Here is a 17,610-nt window from a genome sequence, read left to right on the forward strand (position 1 = left end):
GAGTGACAGCTTTGATAGCTTAAGAACCTTAATAATAGTATAGGCCAACTAAGCGGGGTGTTGAGCAAGCAGTGGGAAAATTTGGATAAGCAGCAAGCAAAACCCTTGACCTTTTTATCCGGCGCGCTTCCTCTTCCACTTTACTGCTCTCTCTGTCTCTCTCTCTTTCCTCTCCTCACCACACACACACACATACTCTTACGCACACCCAACCTCTACTCCCTCGTACATTCGAAACCCACTTAGCTAAAACATACATACACATACCGCTTTTGTCTACGCCTGAATTCGAGGGAGTTCTGGGATTAAGAGCAGAATATAGCCGACGACACCAACAATTATAAACTCTAACGAAAAAAACCAAATCATGGACAATCATTCTCGACGTTACCCATACGGTTATGGCCAGCCATCCGGTATATCTGAGTCAGCACCTGCACATTCCTCCCATCTTCCACCTCCTCCGCCGCAAAATGCACAGCCATTGCCGTCCAAAGAGATATATCAATACGACGCACCATGGCCTTTGTATGCGCTGGACTGGTGTAAAGTGCCTCATGAACGGAAAGGGTTTCGGATGGCCATTGGAAGTCTCATTGAAGAAAGTAACAACAAGGTATGATTGTATAACCAAATATGTCTGTACTCCCTCCCCCCTTCCGTCGGGTCCACCCGTTTTCGATCCTCTTTAGAGTTCCCATACAAATTTAGGAAGATACACACAGATACCAGTTTAAATAATCGATGTTTCGTAATTAGCTACAAGTGATTGCACGCACTGATACGCTTGAAGGAGCCAATGTATACTCTGGTCAGCCCACGCCTGACTTTACAGTAGTCGCAGAAGCGGGTGTACATTATCCAACAACGAGGGTGTTATGGGAACCTTGGAGAGTAAGTTTCTTTAGGGGAAAGAGCTAATGCCAGGAGAAATGGAAATAAGGATGAAGGGCTAAACGTGTGTATGGTAATCATTTAGAGCGATTCCTGGCGCTCAGATCTTCTTGCTACAACGGGTGATATTTTGCGAATATGGGAACTGGTGGATCATCCACGGTACGGAACGACAAGCAACTCCATCAACAGCTCGAGTGGGCGAAACAGTCCACCTTATTACATGCAGCAGCTCGTGAAAAAGGCCGAGCTAGCAAACGTAAGATATACACGATGGGGGGTTTTTTTATATAATACACTTTATTAAAAAAAGGGATGAGAGGTTAATTTTGGAAACCACCATTCATTGTCTAGACAAAACAAACAGACTTCTGTGCACCATTGACATCGTTTGATTGGAACGAGACAGATCCATCATTAATAGTGACATCAAGTATCGACACAACATGTACAGTGTGGAACGTCGAGACAAATCAGGCAAAAACACAGCTCATTGCTCATGACAGCGATGTGTATGATGTGGCGTTTATGCATGGATCGCCGGATATATTTGCAAGTGTGGGTGCGGATGGTTCTGTACGATTGTTTGATTTGAGGTGACTATAACGTCCTTTACTATAGATTGCATATGACAACAGTTGAAACATTTGTTTTACTAACAAATGGGTGGGTTGCATTATCGACATAGATCGCTAGAACATTCGACGATCCTGTATGAAGCAGCACCCAACGGTGCGAGTGGAGGAAGTAATAACCATAGCACTCCTGGTGCACGCAGCAACGGCAACATGGTGAATGCAGCAACATGTCCACTTTTGCGTCTACAATTCAACCGCAACAACACCAATTTACTGGCAACATTCCACATGGATTCCTCCTCCGTACTCGTCCTCGATATCCGTTACCCAAGCACACCCACCGCAGAACTCGTCAAGAGCCACCAGGGCAGTATTAACGGAATCAGCTGGTCTCCGAGCCAGGCCGGGCAACTGTGCACTGGCGGGGATGACGGACAAGTGCTTGTATGGGATATCAACAATGGAGGAGCAGGAGGCGGCGCTGGAGCAGCGGCAGCTGAGCAACATCAACACAACTCGCATCATTCACGACAACAACAGTATCATCAACAGCAGCGATATAGCCAACATACCCCACGATCTATCCAGGATCCCATTTTAGCGTACTCTGCTGGATCTGAAGTCAGTTCACTCTCATGGAGTAAAGGCGTGCCTGACTGGATTGGTATTGGATTCGGAAGAACAGTGCAGGCGCTGCGCGTATGAAAGAAAACAAAAAGAACAAACAAAAGACCGTGATTACGTGTTTCAAAAAAAGTAAAATTGTAGATGTGTACATATGAAAGAATGCTTGTTATGTGTCAGAAATGGGTGAGGATGAGGGTGTATCTGAGGCGAAGGGCCCGGGTATATACGCAAGGTGACGGGGGTGTATTATAGGTATCAAAAGGTGGGTCTGGAAAGAGATTAGAGATTTGGGAAGAGAGTTTCAAAATGTCTATTATCGAAGAGTCGCCAGCAGGACAAAGATCATGGATAATGTGACAATGGTGATGAACGGGCCCCAGTGCCGGACTCGGGCCCATACGGCTTCGGTCCGTGTGGTCGTACGAGCTTGCGCTTGCAGGATCTCGAGCCGATCCGCCATACTCATGCTCTTGCTAAATCCTTCAATCGACGTCGTGATCCGCTCATGCTGCTCTCGTAGAACTTGAAGTTGAGGGACTCGATCATCAGTTTCTTTCAACATGGATTTCAAATTTATAACGCCATCGAGTCGTCCAAAAGTGACGGCTGCATTGACGCGCTATACTCGTTAAATGGAGTAAGTAAAAGTGTTACACAAAATGTACGTGTATCTTGGCAAAATTATTCTTCTTTCTTACTTCAGTTTGAGCGTCGAGGTACTTAAGCTTCTCCATGTATTCTGTGATCTCTGCTTTGTTTGATTCAATCTTTTGCTCTTCCAAATGTATCAGGTATTCGAATCGAGAAATGCCTTCTTTTAAATGACCTACGAGTTTCTGTGCGTTTCTAAACCATATATCCATAAACTAGGTTATTAGACATTAAGATGTTCGACTTGACTAGCATTACGGCTACTGCTACTAGTAATTACGTACATTGAGGCGATGCTTTCATGGTCGAAACAGGGCGCTTGGGACCCAGTAGGGTACCAATCAGTAGGTACGACAAAGTTTTGCATCTGGGATTTGATTTCATGCAGGTCGCACGAGACCTCAGGTGTTGATGGCGCTGCAGATGATGATGACGATGACCACATGTTTTTCTTGGTATTTCTTTTGATTCGTGGCCGATGTGATGCTGCGTCGGTTAATTCGGATACCTCGGTATATGCTGTATACTCGGGTGATACTAAGTAAACAAAGGAAAAAAGAGGGGGTCAATGCACTCGCCCACACACACGCACGAATAAGTTAATTACACTGTGCTGCCCGGCGATAGACTTCAGCAGTGGTCGTACTGTTGCTGATGCCAGAAGAGTCTTTTCGTTTCAGCCGACGTACGCTATTCATAAGACGCGATACCCCTAGAATAGGATTTGGCCGTTTGCTGTTAACAGCAGGAGTAGCAGTAGCAGCAGGAGTGCTTAGTTGTCGTTGTCGTTGTTGTTGCTGTTGTTGATAATGATAATGCTGCTGCCGTCCTCTTCCCCGTCGTCGCAGTGGTGGTGGTGGGGGTGCTGGTGGTTGCTGCTGTCGAGGAAACGAATTTATAAACGGCTGAACCAATGCCGGATGTCGCCACTGTAATGAGGTAGTTGACAATGACGCGGCTTGAACATGGCCCAATTCAATCAAATTCCTGACTTCTTCAAACTCCATACTATGTGAGGAAGTATATAAGGTACAACAAGAAAAAAAGAAAAAAGAGAGAAGATATTAGTTGCCCATTTACACACGCTATTCGCTTGCCCTGAAATCTCTCTCTTTCAAATACACTCTTGTCTTTTTTAGGTAATTGGATCCCAAATCGGGTCGTGTTTGCATTCGCGACCTTCCACCTGATTAGGTGATCAACTGGAGATTCTGAGCGGCAAACCAAACGAGCAATTTAAAACGCACACACACAACCCTCGCGTTCTATATATTGCCGACCGCCAAGACTTGAACTGAAGGGGTTCGTATCAAAGGCAGTATAATTAACCTGTTTCAGTTCACTAAATAAATAATGAACGATTGGGGTGTAAATTGTATATGTCTTGGCTTAAAATTAGCAAAACATTATGCAGTGTATCTATCGCCAATTATCACGTACATGCAATGTTGGCCAATGATAATCCCATATTTGTGTTATCTCAATGTTTGTTCATATTGCCTTTCCAATAGCACAATGAAGAAGTTTAAAAGTATTGTCATCCTCAAATCGTCCCTCTGACCATTGAGCTTTAGTAACATATACATTCTTCACCATATTGACTTCAAGACTATTCAATCTCTGTCTAATTATTGATTCACCTCGAAATATCATACACGCTGAAAAACAATAACCACCAGTCTCCATAAAAGCTGTGACGATGTTCTTAAGCGGGGTAAGCTTGGATTGGACTCTAATGTGGTGCTTTGTCTCGCCCAGGGTCCGATCAGAATAAATCGTATCCACTACACGTCATAGCATGCGTAAAGATTGCAAAGCGTAATTTCCGATTATCTATTTTCGTGCTACAGCGCATTATAAGGTAAGAATGAATGATACTAACTTCGCGCCTCAATCAAGATTAAGAAAAAAGGCAGCGGATTTCAGGTCAAGTAACTACTGTATATACATATAATGAGCAGAAACTCTTACGAAAGTTTTAGAGGTTCGGACATTTCTAGGATCTGGAATATCGGAGCACTGCTGGGAACAAATGCTGACTTCTGGCGGCAAAGATGACGGTGATGCAAAAAAGAAGATGTTGTCAGCAAACGCACACTCTCCTTTGCGTTTTGTTTCTTGTCCCAGATATTTGTTTTGTTCACAGTCTTTATTTCACAAATACTACGATTCACTGATGCATAAAACGAGAACTATACCAGAACAGCTTATCTGAGTTTGCTGAAATGACGATCAATGTTTCTGAAGTATGTCAAAGGCGCTCAGAGTACATTGTTAGGAACACTGAAAGTCCTACAGCGAGTTATACGAACATCTTTTCTCAAGTATGCGGATCCACTTATCCCTTCACAATGAAATGCGCATTAGACGACACAGATGACGCAAGCTTTGTGGAGTGGATATATGTTGGATTAAACAAGACTGCCTGCCAAACCTAGGTGATGTTCAGACCTTTCGACAAGGCATATATTCCGCCACCTGATGAAGTACGCCAATGACGTTTGAAAGCAGCTACAACCAAGTAAAGCCAATCGCTGTAACAACTATATACAGGTTCAATTACGAGCGCTTGCTCTTGAAAATTGCAAAGGTGGCCTTCTTAAAGCAGCTTCCCACCTCTTACTGGGCCCAGAAGCACTTGGTGCTATCATAAAGTCATCCATCATCGAACGACACAAGTGCTTTAACACTATGAACGCCTACAGCGGAAGTTTCGGTGGCAGTTAGTAGCAGTAGCAGTATTTTCAAGATTGATGATAACAATTTTTTGGCGACGACCCGACAATGAGGATGATTCACTCTACTATCACGAAAGGTCTACATAAAACAATATTTTTAACTTGACAGTACCGTGCATGTTCTAAACAATTTTATGATGAAACACATGAATAATTTAAACGGATACAAAAAGCTTTGCAGGAGAGGGATACTTTGAGATAAAATGTAAGAATTAAGATCTTACAAGTGACAGTGTGAGCAATACAAAAGTGCAAACGCCCACGCCCTACGTAATTAATGTTGCCTCCATTGTTGGATCTACCAGCAGTGATAAGTCGAGTGCAAGCCGTAAAACAGCTGCTATTTTACGAAATGTTGAGCCTGAGTAAAGATTAACAGATACGTATGGACGCAGCAAAAGAAGTCATCTATGAAAACTCACGGAACGATTAATCGAAAGAAGATTATCGAGAAAGGTCGTAAATAAGGCTATTGCATAATGTACGCGAAGCTCTTAACAGTTTAAAGTCGATATATCGAGAAATGAAAGCAGAAGCCCAGTGATGATTATGAATTTGTCCTGAAACACCACACACAAATTCACATAAGGCATATATATCTTTCACTTGCACTATATCTACTACAATAAAATCTTAACAGATGAGCATCTAACTTGGTCATTCTAAAGAGACTACAATATTACTTACTGATCTAGTGAAGTGAAGCATATCTATAGTACTGAAAGGATGAGGAGGATCGAAGGATCGTGATATTCTGCATTCATAACGGAGAGAAGAGATCAGACTTAGTGAAATGATGTGTGTCCAAGTATGATCAGGCTTGTAGTGCAGCTTTCATCGATTGGTGGTCAAGTTTGAATGCTACATTAATATTGACAGTGCACCTTTTGTTTCCTGACCCGCCGCAGAATATGTAATCTTTTTGCAGAATATCGCCTATTGATAATAAAAGCACCCATGGACAATGAGTTCCCTTTATATCTGAACATGCCCTACCCATAGATTTGTGGACACTAGGTTCTTAATGAAATAATTACCTGAGTATTGTATGTAAGAATAGTAAATAAATAGTAACGGGACATATGATAAGTTTAAATGATTATCTTCACTATCATCATTATTCATTATCACCATCACCTGCCTTAATTAAAGATGTACAATGAAGGATCATGTATGTTTGACGCTATGATTGAACAGTGGCACCATTGGTATCTAATAGCAACATGTGCTGTGTGATGTGTGGGATGAAGCCAACTGCACGCATGCATGCAGCTGGCTAAGGGGGTGGCCCACCAGCAGCAAAAGCGGCAGCGGCGGCAGCAGGCATACGTTTTGCATATGTAAGCGTTTCGGATGCTATTGAGAAAGGTTCCTCTCTCAGTCTTGTAATATACATTAGACGGAAAGCATAATGTATGTCGGGTTTCCCCGAATGATGGCCGTGTAACTATGCATCAGGGTCTTAATGCTGCTGAAAGGGAATAAAAGACCTATGGGAATGAGTAATTCAACTACATAAGACACCGGACCCCCAAATGTTGCGCTTTCACACATAGAATCTGCTCGAATTGACCGATGCCCAGAGATATGCAGATCACGTCAAATTTAAAATTATCTGCCTTTGCTACTACTACTTTTCTGGTTGATCACCATCATCTTTTACTTAACAAACACTGAAAAGGGCTTATTTACTCTACAAGGATGTAGAAGTATCATGTTTGTTTTTTGAAGTAATGTTTGAGCCCTCTTCGCCTGAGTTTCATAGTGTACAATAATCGAGGACTCTTTTTTCCCGTTGGCGTGCCACACCTCCTTCAGTAGTGCGTGACTCAGCTCGACAATGGGTGATATCAGAAAAAGCACTATTTTTAGAAGGCTTGATGATAGAACCCATTTACTGTATATGGTAATAAAAACAGGTATCATTTTTTTTAATAATCCAGAATCAGCTACTACATGTTCTATCTATAGCTGTTTACGCTATCAGATAAATGTAATTTATTCGTAGAAATATGCGGTCAACGAGCCATTTGCATAATACGTTTTCTTCGTACGGTTTTCCGGATGGAAAGAAAAAACTTGGCACGCGCCAAAGTACATAAGGTTTAGAAGAAAAGGAGAAGAGCATACTTGTTTGGATCTTCTCACAATACAGCAGGCACTACTTACTATCATGATAACTGCATCAGCATATACACACACACCTCCGCAATGGTAGCAGAGTATCTTGATCATTATTGCGCGAATAGCCTTAAAAGACCTTTGGGTTTTTAGAAGTTTTGTCACGTTTCTTCTCATAGAGGGAGTGTTTATTGATTGCGGTCAAGCCAATAGATGGATCCTGTTTTCGCCACCATGATTTAAGCTTTGGTGCTGTTAGAGAAAGCCCCCTTTAGTTTGTAGTATGAGCATACTAGCTACTTACCGCACATATGGATTTCTTCGTTATCAATCTTTATTTGAGGTCTTTCGTATAGGTCGATGATGTGCACATACTAAGTGACCTCTTCTTGTAGACGATGTTTTGGAAGAATTTAGCGTTTGATGCCTGGACGGTGGATCGGGACACGACAAGAGGCATCCCGATTTGTGGTACCAATGATGTAGCGGGTGTAATTGCGATGTACCTAAAACACCTACCATTTTGTAAGCTGGAAAAATTCCCCATTGTTTGTGTATTGTCGTCACATTGTATGTTGTTCTTGAAGGAATTAAATGTTGAGGGGCGGGGGCACATAAACACAAACACACACACACGCACACACGTCCACGAGCTTCTTTTTGCGCATGTACAGATTATATATACATTAGCTATTACTACTAGTATTACGTATGATGTCTTCCCCCCCCCCAGTTAGGTACAGATGTTCTCTCCTTAATTCCAAAAAAAAAAAGAGACAAGAGTACTGAGGAAATCGCCACCCTTGCATCTTACTGGGTTCTCGCCACCTGATTGATTGGCTGGACCCTGATGATAGTTACCGACCTTGGAGCAGATGCAAAAGCGGGGTAATCGTTTTGGGGGAGGGTAGTAAAAAAAAAAAAAGGTGTGGAGGAGCAACAGTCGGACGGAGCAAAGAGGAATTCAGGAGGTTGGGATTGTCAGGGATGCAAAATGTGGGAGGGCGCATCCATTCGAACTCAAATTTGGGACTCTACCCCAGGGCGAGACGAGCGGTGGGGGTTGTGAGAAGGGCAGGTAAGAAACCAAGGTGGAACGATGTCTTTTTCTGTGCTGCTTCTTCTTCTTCTTGTTGCTGCTGGACACAACAATAAAACCGATGGAAGGATCGACTGGAACACTTGCCAAAAAAACCAAGAAAAATTAACCTCATGATGCAGCCAATTAACGGGATAAAACCTTCAAAATCATTCGCTCTGTTACCCAATGCAGTAGTCGCGCCTGCCTTATTTGGACAAGTCAGCTCACGCAGTTTCAAGGAGAACTTTTTCTTTTTTGTTGTTGCCTGGACGACTCTCTGAGAGAACACTGCTCCTGCCTTGCAAGAAGAGGGTCAGTAGCAGCGCCAGTAAAGTGGGATATGAGACATAATGGCAATTAAAGAAGAAGAGGAAGCTGCTGCTACTATTCATAGTGTCTGTCTCTTGTTTTTGCATTGAAATTAAAAAGCCAAGATGAGACGCACACTCGCTGTTTTAGGCATGAGTTGCGGAACCTTTTTTGTTCTGTTTGAGCTGCAGAAATGGGATTGCCTTCAAGTGAGCAGCAGCAGCAGCAGCAGCAGCAGCAGCACAGCTTATATAAAACTGACGGTAACTCACGGCGCACGCATCCTTTTTCCATTTTTCCCTCTTTTCCTTTCCTTTTCACTTTTGTTTCTCCTCAACACACCCTAGTGCAACATGCCTCCAGCAGAAGTGTTGGCCCATAGCCCACATCCGTCTCGCAGCAACAGCACCTTTCTTCGTCCTACGCAACAACAGCAACAACTACAACAACCGTCGTCATCATCAGCCCACCGAAAACGTAGCATCACCATGACTACCGCTTCCGCCGTCTCGCAACACAGCAAGCTTGCGGCGGCGCTGACTGCTCCTGAGGGTGGCGGCAACCGCTCCCGCCGCAACAGCACCGCAACCGTAAGCAGCACTACCACTACCACCAGCACTAGTACCAGCACCAGAAAACGCTTCTCGAACATGATGCTTCGCCGGCCGTCGCAATCGACCAGTGCAAGCAGCACCAGCAGTGGCAGCTCCAGCGACAGGAAATCGACGAGCAGCAACATGTCGAGACGCCAATCGCTGACCAGGGCAACCGCATCGAGTCTCGCCAAGGTGGTACCATCTTTTCACAATAAGACCACCAACGCGGAATCACCGAAATCTTCTTCCCAGCACAATGGTACTATCAATAATATTTTGGCGCGTCGGCGGAACAGCATGATGACACTGTCAAATGCTACGCAGCCAGCCACGCCAAAACCATCCGGGTCAACAGTAGCAAAATCAACATCCTATTCAAAGCTAGGTAGCGTACAGCCTGTTTTTTTATCTATGATAATAGCCTCGCTATAAAAGATTTTCTTTCTCTCCTGAATGGCACTTGCTAAATGTGGCTTAACACACATAAACGCAATACAGGTACAAACAATACCAGTGCCAATGATGCCAGTGCAAAGAACTCCAGTAACTGGTTTGGCTTACGACGTCCTTCCTCTCCAGCCATCCCCAGCCCGTCATCATCTTCTGCTCAACCTTCACCTCGTCTACGCAGGAACTCAATCATCCCCCCATCATCATCAACATCAGCAATAACACGAGCAAAATCTCATCATCCCAATCACATGCCACGGCAGCAGCAGCATCAGCACGACAAACACGACTCAAGGCTTGCTACATTGGCGAAACAACAACAACAACAACAACAACAACAACAACAACGCACAAACACTGCACATCAGGAGACCGAAGCACCAGATAGATCCATTTCCAATTCATCTACGCTCAAGCCAAAAACCAATGTCCCCGCACGCCCTGCGGGCACAACCGCAACAGTCAAATCAGCAGTGCCAGTAGCACCAGCAGCAGCCACAGCAGCAACGGCGCCGCCAGCACCACCAGCTGACAAAGCTGCAACCGCAATTGTCGGAGCGCCCTCCGTTGCAGCATGTGCAGAGCATTCTGCAGCACAACAAGATTCCTATTTTGAACAGCATCATCCAGCTGAAACACCCCGTACCATTACCACTGCCTCGACCGTCATCAAAGCGCCAAGTGAAACTTGTTCGAGATTGAGCTCGCGTATGCTAGATAGTGACATCTCCATCGGCAGCATCGAGTCGCGTCGCAGCAGTGTTTCGAGTCTACGAACCGTCCAATCCGCATGCCACCACAACAATACCACTAAAACGACTCAGCACCCTGCTTGGCTGGCTTCAGCTGGGTTCATGAGACGAACCAAATGCACTGCGTGTAATCCAAATAGCCATACCGACCATCGCCGCTCATTGTCTCGATCCAGCTCCATGTATGATGTTGCGCAGCCGCAAGCATCCACTCTGCGAAGACTTAGTCGCACATCTCTGACGGAAGACAATGGAAGTGTTAAAACAACAAACATCAACCGGCGCATTGCATCTGCAGACGGATTAATTGATCCGCCATTGACACCTATTCCAAACACTACCGTCGCCTTCATCAGACAACAACAGCAGCAACAGCAACTTTATGGCAACAATCGGTCCACTATGCCAACAGCGGCCGCTACTTGTGCTGCTGCCATGGCAGCCGCTGCTGCAGTGGTCAGTGCGGCAGCTGCAACCGCAGCTACTACCAATCCAGACTCGACGAATGAAAAGTGGATGCGACTTATTGGTAACTGCATCACGCACTCCAACAAGCTCGAGCGTCTCGCGCACGACCTGATCACCTCTGAACAGCACGTAACGCATATGTTGGAGACGCACGAGTCCATGGAAGACGCTCAGAAGTCTCGAGACCAGCAGTACCAGGTCCAGGTCAAGGAGTGCGAGACCCTCGTGAGGGTACAGCGCGAAATGCTGGTTGAAATGGAGGGTCTCCTCAGCGAGCACGGATTCAACAGAAAGGAAATAGACACAACACCACAACAAATACAGCATGACTTGACCACGCCGCCTCCATCGTCTCCTTCGACATCCTCCTCATCCTCGGTACCATCATCTTTAGCTGACCGAGACCCAAAACAGGAACAACAACAAACAACAACAAGCTCTTCATCTTCTTCTTCTTCTTCTTCTTCCGAGGTTGAAGATGATGAGGAGGACTCACAACAAGAAGAACATTCTCCTGCTCAGGAACAATGTGTCGAAAGATCCGAAAATGATCAAACACAGGAACCGGAGCCATCCGAAGACGAGCTGCAACAACAAGCTCATCAACAAGAACAAAAACATCATTCAAGGCAGCTGACCGAGTCCCCTGAGCCGTATCAAAAAGAACCAGAGCAACAACAGCAGGAGCAGCAGCAAGAAGAAGAAGAAGAAAAAGAAGACGAGATCGATAAGCCCTGGAGTGAAATTGTCGAAGACACCGTATCCCAAATCCGCTGGAACGTGAGTCAGTGGGTCGGTGGTGGTGTTGGCACCGGTCAAATCGTAAAGTGCGAAGTGGGTCCCGACGGATTGATGAGCACCATCATTGTTGCTGGTACTGGTGTCACAACTGAGCCCCGGCTGCTTCCAAAGGTAATATTGTCTCATTGTTTTTTGATGTTTAAATGATATCCTTTTTGAGACTGACTCTATCTTTTTGTGTTGATGCAGCATCTCATGCAAAAGCAGCAGCAGCAGCAGCAGCAGCATCGTCCAGATATATCCGTGTACTACCACCAATACATCCTTTATATTGAACGGGAAGATCGGAAGCGCCACTTTACGCTGATGCCCAGTGCTCAATGGGTCCAAGATGATCAAGTAAAGTGCTGCCAGTTCTCCTATACTGACGATTCATCATCATCATCATCACCATCAACCCATATCCAATGTAAGTCCGGGTTTGACTGGCTTGCACGGCGACACCACTGCCGAAGGTAAATACATATTATCTGAGAAATCATGTGGACGGGTACTTATTAGAGCACACGCCATATCATCTATCCTGATTTTGTGTTTGCATTTAACTATCTAGGTGTGGTCACATTTTTTGCAATACACACAGCAGCAACCGCCTCCCACTCTTTGATGCACAGAACGCCAAGGCAGAATGGTCTCGCGTCTGTGATGGCTGTTTTTACGCCTTGGCTGGCTCGTCATTGTTCCATCCTTCTGAAGATCGATGAAGCACTCTATACATAGCAAACTATACCAGATTTCTCACCTTCCTTCCAACTATATACCATCTCTCCTCGCCCTCCTTTTTTTAGTTTCTCTTTTAATCTAGTTTATTTCTCTTTTTCTTTGTACACAATTATTTCTCTCTCTTTTTTATATTACCGTGAATATATTGCTTCTTTATACAGGTTGTTGAGCAGACGTAAATCATTTTCAAGCGTTTCTATGTCTAGTTCAAATCCTCTTGCTCGTTGTCTATCATTAAATAGTAACCATTATTAATATAATTTAGCTCATTGTTGTTGTGAATTAGTGTCTTTTTCAAATATGACGTAATAATTGCTCCTCCATACCTGTTTTTCTCCTTGATTTGCTCTGGTACCGATTCCGCGTACCCATCCTTATTCATCCGCGCAGCCAATTTTTCTGCGTCCTTTTTGACCTTTTCCAACTTCTTACTGAGCTTCCCTCGTTTTCCCTCAATGTTCTTGACAACATCACCGCCCCGCTCGAGCTGGGCCCGGACCACGTGGTTGGTAGGAACCAGGATTTTCAAATTATCGTGAACAGCGCGCACGGTCCAGTCACCAGTGATCTTCAATCGAAAAGAAAAACATCCCACACATCAATATTTTGTTTTCGAGGAATTCTTGGACTCTGCAAATCCTTTACCTCTTCTTCAACGATCGACAATTTAGATCCTTTCACAAATGATTTGATTTCGTTCATATATAAACGCAGTGGCTCAACTAATTCGTAGTCATTGCAGTAGATCGTAAATGGGAGTTCTTTGCCTATACTGATTTGATGTCCTTGCCGAAGAGACCGTGATGCGTGGATGATGGAAAGTACAACCTATTAACCCGTACCATCAATACTTTCTTTTCTTTATGATTAAATCATTTGTTTTATATACCTTAAAATGGGTTTCAACCTGCTTGTTATGCAGTGGTGCAAGTTGTTCAATGGCAGGGTACGATTCTACCATGAGTGCTTTTGCATCGCCAGGGGATGGTATCTTTTGTTTCAAATGGTGCCACAATTCCTTTTTTCAAAAGCCAAAAAATACTTAAGTTATCATAACTATCGATCGTGGCAGTAATTACATTGAGTGCATACCTCTGTAATGAATGGCATGAATGGGTGCGCAAGTCGTAAGGATGCATCCATACAAGCATGTAGAATGTCTAATGTTGCCTCCTAAATATATCATAGGTAAGACACATGGTCTCCTTTTGCTCCTTTCAAAAGTCTTAGCTGTCTACCTTTTCACTCGGCTTAAGATCTGGTTTGTTGAGAGTGGCCTTGGAGAACTCGACATACACATCACATACGTCCTCGACAATGAAACGCCGTACAGCATCAGCCGAATCATTAAGACGGTAATTCTCAAACCCGTCAACGCATTTAGTAACAGTATCTGCCATGCGTGACAAGATGAACCGATTGACAAGCGATAGATTCATATTCTTGGCCAGATCTTGTAATGACTCCACTGTATTATCCCGGGGATGATTGCTGAATCCATCTTTTTCAAAACGACCAAAACCAAACTTGAACAAGTTCCAAAGCTTGTTACAGAAATGGGAGGTTTGTATGACGTTGGATATGTCCAAATTGATCTGTCGGCTCTACATAGTATGTTTAGATAGTGGATGAAACCGTTAAAAGATCTTTGACCATTGTTTCAAAGGTCACATTATGTCTGTTTATTTACCTGTTGTGTATATGCAATAAGGGCAAATCGTAATGAATCTGTACCACATGCTGGAATACCCGAGGGATATTCATCCTGCAAATTCTTTACACTCCTATTAAGAAAGGAAACCCAGTTAGAGATGTTTTCCAATGTTTCTGTGACAAGCCATACTTTTCGATTTCCTTGGGTGGCAGGTTGCTGTTCTTTAGATTCTCCTGCATTGTTTCGAGGCTAACACCTTCGATAACATGGAGTGGATCAATCACATTGCCAAGAGATTTAGACATTTTTCGGCCTTGTGCATCTCGAACCTGCAGGGAAAGTTAAGATATAGCGTATAATATGTTTTAGTAAATAACAACAACAATTGGGGTTTGAAAGAAATGAGCTAATTCTCAAACAAACTTTACCATGGGATGTAAAAAGATATTTTCAAATGGCGGTTGTTTTGCAAAGTGGTTTGCCAGCATAGCCATGCGTGCTACCCAAAAGAACAGAATATCATAGCCAGTCTCCATCACTTGAAGAGGATAGCGTGCCTAAAACAAATAAAAAATTCATCCCAGAATCGTATCAATACACGTTGCAAATAGTGGATCAGTGTGCCCGGCCTCATGAATAGGGTTTAGCTTACTGGAACACTAGAATTAGCACCGGTCCAGCCTAATGCAGATAGTGGGAGTAACCCCGACGAAAACCAAGTATCTAATACATCCTCATCCTAAAAGAAGCCGAAAATCTTAAGTTAAAAAATAACATTTCCCAATAGTATGTAGTTTTATCATGTATCAGACCCTACTGATTTACCTTGACAAGCTCATATTTCGAGTCTTTTGGAAGCCCCTCCTTTTCGATAAGAGCGCCAGCTTCCTTATGGGCGGATGTTTCGTCATGTGCCACAACCCAAAGCTCTGTGAATTCAATGTTAGGCATGTACAAAAGAGACCTGAAGATGTTATTACCTTTTTTCGTAGCACTGTCAAGTCTCACTTGATACGCTGGAATTTCGTGGCCCCACCAAAGCTGACGCGATATACACCAATCTTGAATATTATCTACAAAAGGGTATCTTAATTATCAAAGGATGCTACTACTGAGTAGTTTCTTGGTGTATAAGCTTACCTAACCATCTGTACCAGTCTTGGACATGGTTGCTTGGATGAATCTTCATCAAGCCATTCTCTACTTGGTTTTTGGATATACCAGCCAATTCTGAGCAGCTCACATACCTAAAAGAGAAGATCCCTCTTAGCTTATTGTTTATAACTTTCACATGCAAAACTTACCATTGCGGCTGTAAAAGTGGTTCGATGACATCGCCTGATCGTGAACATAATGCTATTCGCATAGGATGATTTTCATCCTTCCCGTCGTAGCAGCCCAGCTGCTTTAATTTGTCCACAACTTTGTCACGAAGATCAAAGCGATTTGTGCCCTATTTAGTGTTCATGAGCCTTTTCTTGTTTCCTCATCCAAAATTCAGTTCACGAAAAAATAATAAGCTTACAGTCCATTCGGATACACCGCCAACTTCATTGAGTTGGCCTAATTTATCAAAAATGCTGACAATGGGTAGGTTATGACGTCGGGCACAAGCATAATCATTGGGATCATGAGCAGGTGTAATCTAGGATACATATATTGGTAAACGTGGGCATCAGTCGATTTTAGCTGACAACAATATCCTGTTTTTAAAACTCACGCATTGATCTTTTTTACCTTGACAGCGCCAGTGCCAAATTCCATATCGACTAATTGCTCATCACAAACGATGGGGATTTTCTTTTTGTGGATAGGATGAATTACATATTTGCCATGGAGTTCTTTATATCGAGGATCGTCTGGATGAATAGCTACTGCGCAATCGCCTAGCATGGTTTCAATACGTGTCGTGGATACCGTCAGACCTTGTACCCCGTTTGGCGTTGGATCACTCACTGGATACGTAAATTGGTGCAGTACACCAAATTCGACACTAGAAAATATATGTATTTCCTTTTAGTATAATGCTGTTTGTGTTCCTAACTTTGCAAATTGCTTATTCTTTTACCCTTGTGGTCGACCAGGCAGCGGTACTAATGTCCGTCTTTCGATTTCTTTATAATCAATCTATTATCCACACAGGCAACCTTCTTTTTAGCAAATACGCGTTGAGACAACGTGTATTTATGACTACAAACCTCAATATCGGAAATGACAGTTTCCAATGCACAGCACCAGTTCACCAGCCTTGTATCACGATAAATGAGCCCATCCTTGTAGAGCTGGATAAACGCGTTCTGTACAGCTTCATAGCGCGGCGAATCCATGGTGAAAAACACATTATCCCAATCCACAGACGCGCCCATGCGTTTCATTTGGTTCAGGATATGGTCACCATACTTGTTGCGCCACTTCCATATTTCCTTGACAAAAGCCTCCCGACCCATATCATGGCGCGTCAGTTGTCGCTCACGCATGATCATTTTCTCGACAACCGATTGCGTGCCTATGCCAGCGTGATCGGTGCCTGGAATCCACTGCACGTCGTAGCCTGCCATGCGGCGATACCGTGCCAATGCGTCTTCAATGCTGAGCGTGAGAGCGTGTCCAATGTGTAGTGAGCCGGTGACGTTTGGTGGTGGTGTTATCATTGTGAATTGTTTCTTGTCACTACTGCTGCTGCTGCTGCTGTCACTAATGCCGTTGCTGGAAGACGACGGCTTGAACAACCCTTCTTTCTGCCAGTAATCGTACCAGCCTTCCTCAACTGCTTTTGCATTATATGAGCTGAGGAATGGTTTTTCTGGACGCAGTGAGCTCAGTAATCGTCGATGCGGAAGAGGCGATCGGATCAATGTCCTCCGTGTAGCGAGGTACATGTTTTTATGGAAAATAGAAAGTTATAATTTGTTGTCACTTTTTCTGCTCCTGCTGGCTGCTCGGCGGAGAAAAGGGCACCAACCGATCGATGCAGCGCCATTGTCAAACACGCACCTGTCAACACGATACGCTCTTGTATCTGAGTTTTCTCAATGGTCGCTTTCTTGTTACGATACATTTGATCTTGATCATAGAAGCCTAAATCCACGCTTCTCCAGAACTTTTAAGCAAAGATTATGTTGTGGTAGCTTTGTATTGTGGATCAAACACACCTCCTACAAACCCTC

The 17,610-nt window shown here is 43.9% G+C and overlaps 6 protein-coding genes across 6 annotated transcripts; 2 read left to right on the forward strand and 4 right to left on the reverse strand.

Moving 5' to 3' along the window:
• Nucleotides 1-75: 75 nt before the first annotated feature.
• Nucleotides 76-2,295, forward strand: BDB00DRAFT_49870 (WD40-repeat-containing domain protein). The gene is made up of 5 exons (XM_053117605.1): nucleotides 76-616; nucleotides 760-894; nucleotides 980-1,153; nucleotides 1,249-1,490; nucleotides 1,583-2,295. Exons 1-5 carry the CDS (start codon nucleotides 368-370, stop codon nucleotides 2,175-2,177), a joined length of 1,395 nt encoding a protein of 464 aa, XP_052983279.1. The 5' UTR covers nucleotides 76-367; the 3' UTR covers nucleotides 2,178-2,295.
• On the reverse strand, nucleotides 2,243-3,352 carry BDB00DRAFT_49829 (uncharacterized protein). Its single transcript, XM_053117603.1, has 3 exons — nucleotides 3,035-3,352; nucleotides 2,798-2,945; nucleotides 2,243-2,718 (listed from the first exon to the last, which is right to left on the reverse strand). Exons 1-3 carry the CDS (start codon nucleotides 3,193-3,195, stop codon nucleotides 2,413-2,415), a joined length of 615 nt encoding a protein of 204 aa, XP_052983280.1. The 5' UTR covers nucleotides 3,196-3,352; the 3' UTR covers nucleotides 2,243-2,412.
• Nucleotides 3,353-7,364: 4,012 nt separating this feature from the next.
• On the reverse strand, nucleotides 7,365-7,882 carry BDB00DRAFT_49907 (uncharacterized protein). The gene has a single exon (XM_053117608.1). The coding sequence runs from the start codon at nucleotides 7,784-7,786 to the stop codon at nucleotides 7,487-7,489; it is 300 nt and encodes a 99-aa protein (XP_052983281.1). The 5' UTR covers nucleotides 7,787-7,882; the 3' UTR covers nucleotides 7,365-7,486.
• On the reverse strand, nucleotides 7,820-8,225 carry BDB00DRAFT_49891 (uncharacterized protein). Its single transcript, XM_053117606.1, has 2 exons — nucleotides 7,914-8,225; nucleotides 7,820-7,853 (listed from the first exon to the last, which is right to left on the reverse strand). The coding sequence occupies exon 1, from the start codon at nucleotides 8,129-8,131 to the stop codon at nucleotides 7,937-7,939; it is 195 nt and encodes a 64-aa protein (XP_052983282.1). The 5' UTR covers nucleotides 8,132-8,225; the 3' UTR covers nucleotides 7,820-7,853; nucleotides 7,914-7,936.
• A 1,127-nt stretch (nucleotides 8,226-9,352) lies between these two features.
• On the forward strand, nucleotides 9,353-12,770 carry BDB00DRAFT_868852 (uncharacterized protein; the record flags this gene model as incomplete). The annotated part of the gene is made up of 4 exons (XM_053126516.1): nucleotides 9,353-9,980; nucleotides 10,094-12,177; nucleotides 12,256-12,521; nucleotides 12,650-12,770. The coding sequence occupies 4 exons, from the start codon at nucleotides 9,353-9,355 to the stop codon at nucleotides 12,768-12,770; spliced, it is 3,099 nt and encodes a 1,032-aa protein (XP_052983283.1).
• Nucleotides 12,567-17,496, reverse strand: BDB00DRAFT_49969 (tRNA synthetases class I-domain-containing protein). The gene is made up of 18 exons (XM_053117613.1): nucleotides 16,642-17,496; nucleotides 16,512-16,570; nucleotides 16,181-16,436; nucleotides 15,969-16,088; nucleotides 15,748-15,896; nucleotides 15,584-15,690; nucleotides 15,424-15,516; nucleotides 15,269-15,372; nucleotides 15,096-15,182; nucleotides 14,872-15,000; nucleotides 14,633-14,772; nucleotides 14,480-14,573; nucleotides 14,028-14,393; nucleotides 13,882-13,962; nucleotides 13,679-13,807; nucleotides 13,435-13,617; nucleotides 13,116-13,357; nucleotides 12,567-13,017 (listed from the first exon to the last, which is right to left on the reverse strand). The coding sequence occupies exons 1-18, from the start codon at nucleotides 17,320-17,322 to the stop codon at nucleotides 12,921-12,923; spliced, it is 3,117 nt and encodes a 1,038-aa protein (XP_052983284.1). The 5' UTR covers nucleotides 17,323-17,496; the 3' UTR covers nucleotides 12,567-12,920.
• Between the last annotated feature and the right edge of the window lie 114 nt (nucleotides 17,497-17,610).

Source organism: Zychaea mexicana (assembly GCF_025766255.1).
Source record: "Zychaea mexicana strain RSA 1403 chromosome Unknown BDB00scaffold_11, whole genome shotgun sequence".
Lineage (NCBI taxonomy): Eukaryota > Fungi > Mucoromycota > Mucoromycetes > Mucorales > Lichtheimiaceae > Zychaea > Zychaea mexicana.

Excerpts from the sequence above, each read along its gene's own strand:
- BDB00DRAFT_49870 (XM_053117605.1), top strand. The coding sequence starts at position 368 with ATGGACAATCATTCTCGACGTTACCCATACGGTTATGGCCAGCCATCC. Across the intron at positions 617-759 it reads TTGAAGAAAGTAACAACAAG|CTACAAGTGATTGCACGCAC; the intron begins GTATGATTGTAT and ends TTTCGTAATTAG. Across the intron at positions 1,154-1,248 it reads AAAAGGCCGAGCTAGCAAAC|ACAAAACAAACAGACTTCTG; the intron begins GTAAGATATACA and ends TTCATTGTCTAG.
- BDB00DRAFT_49829 (XM_053117603.1), bottom strand. The coding sequence starts at position 3,195 with ATGTGGTCATCGTCATCATCATCTGCAGCGCCATCAACACCTGAGGTC. Across the intron at positions 2,946-3,034 it reads CATGAAAGCATCGCCTCAAT|AAACGCACAGAAACTCGTAG; the intron begins GTACGTAATTAC and ends TATATGGTTTAG. Across the intron at positions 2,719-2,797 it reads ACCTCGACGCTCAAACTGAA|CGCGTCAATGCAGCCGTCAC; the intron begins GTAAGAAAGAAG and ends TAACGAGTATAG.
- BDB00DRAFT_49907 (XM_053117608.1), bottom strand. The coding sequence starts at position 7,786 with ATGAGAAGAAACGTGACAAAACTTCTAAAAACCCAAAGGTCTTTTAAG.
- BDB00DRAFT_49891 (XM_053117606.1), bottom strand. The coding sequence starts at position 8,131 with ATGGTAGGTGTTTTAGGTACATCGCAATTACACCCGCTACATCATTGG.
- BDB00DRAFT_49969 (XM_053117613.1), bottom strand. The coding sequence starts at position 17,322 with ATGTACCTCGCTACACGGAGGACATTGATCCGATCGCCTCTTCCGCAT. Across the intron at positions 16,437-16,511 it reads CTGCCTGGTCGACCACAAGG|TGTCGAATTTGGTGTACTGC; the intron begins GTAAAAGAATAA and ends TATATTTTCTAG. Across the intron at positions 15,691-15,747 it reads CCACTTTTACAGCCGCAATG|GTATGTGAGCTGCTCAGAAT; the intron begins GTAAGTTTTGCA and ends CTTCTCTTTTAG.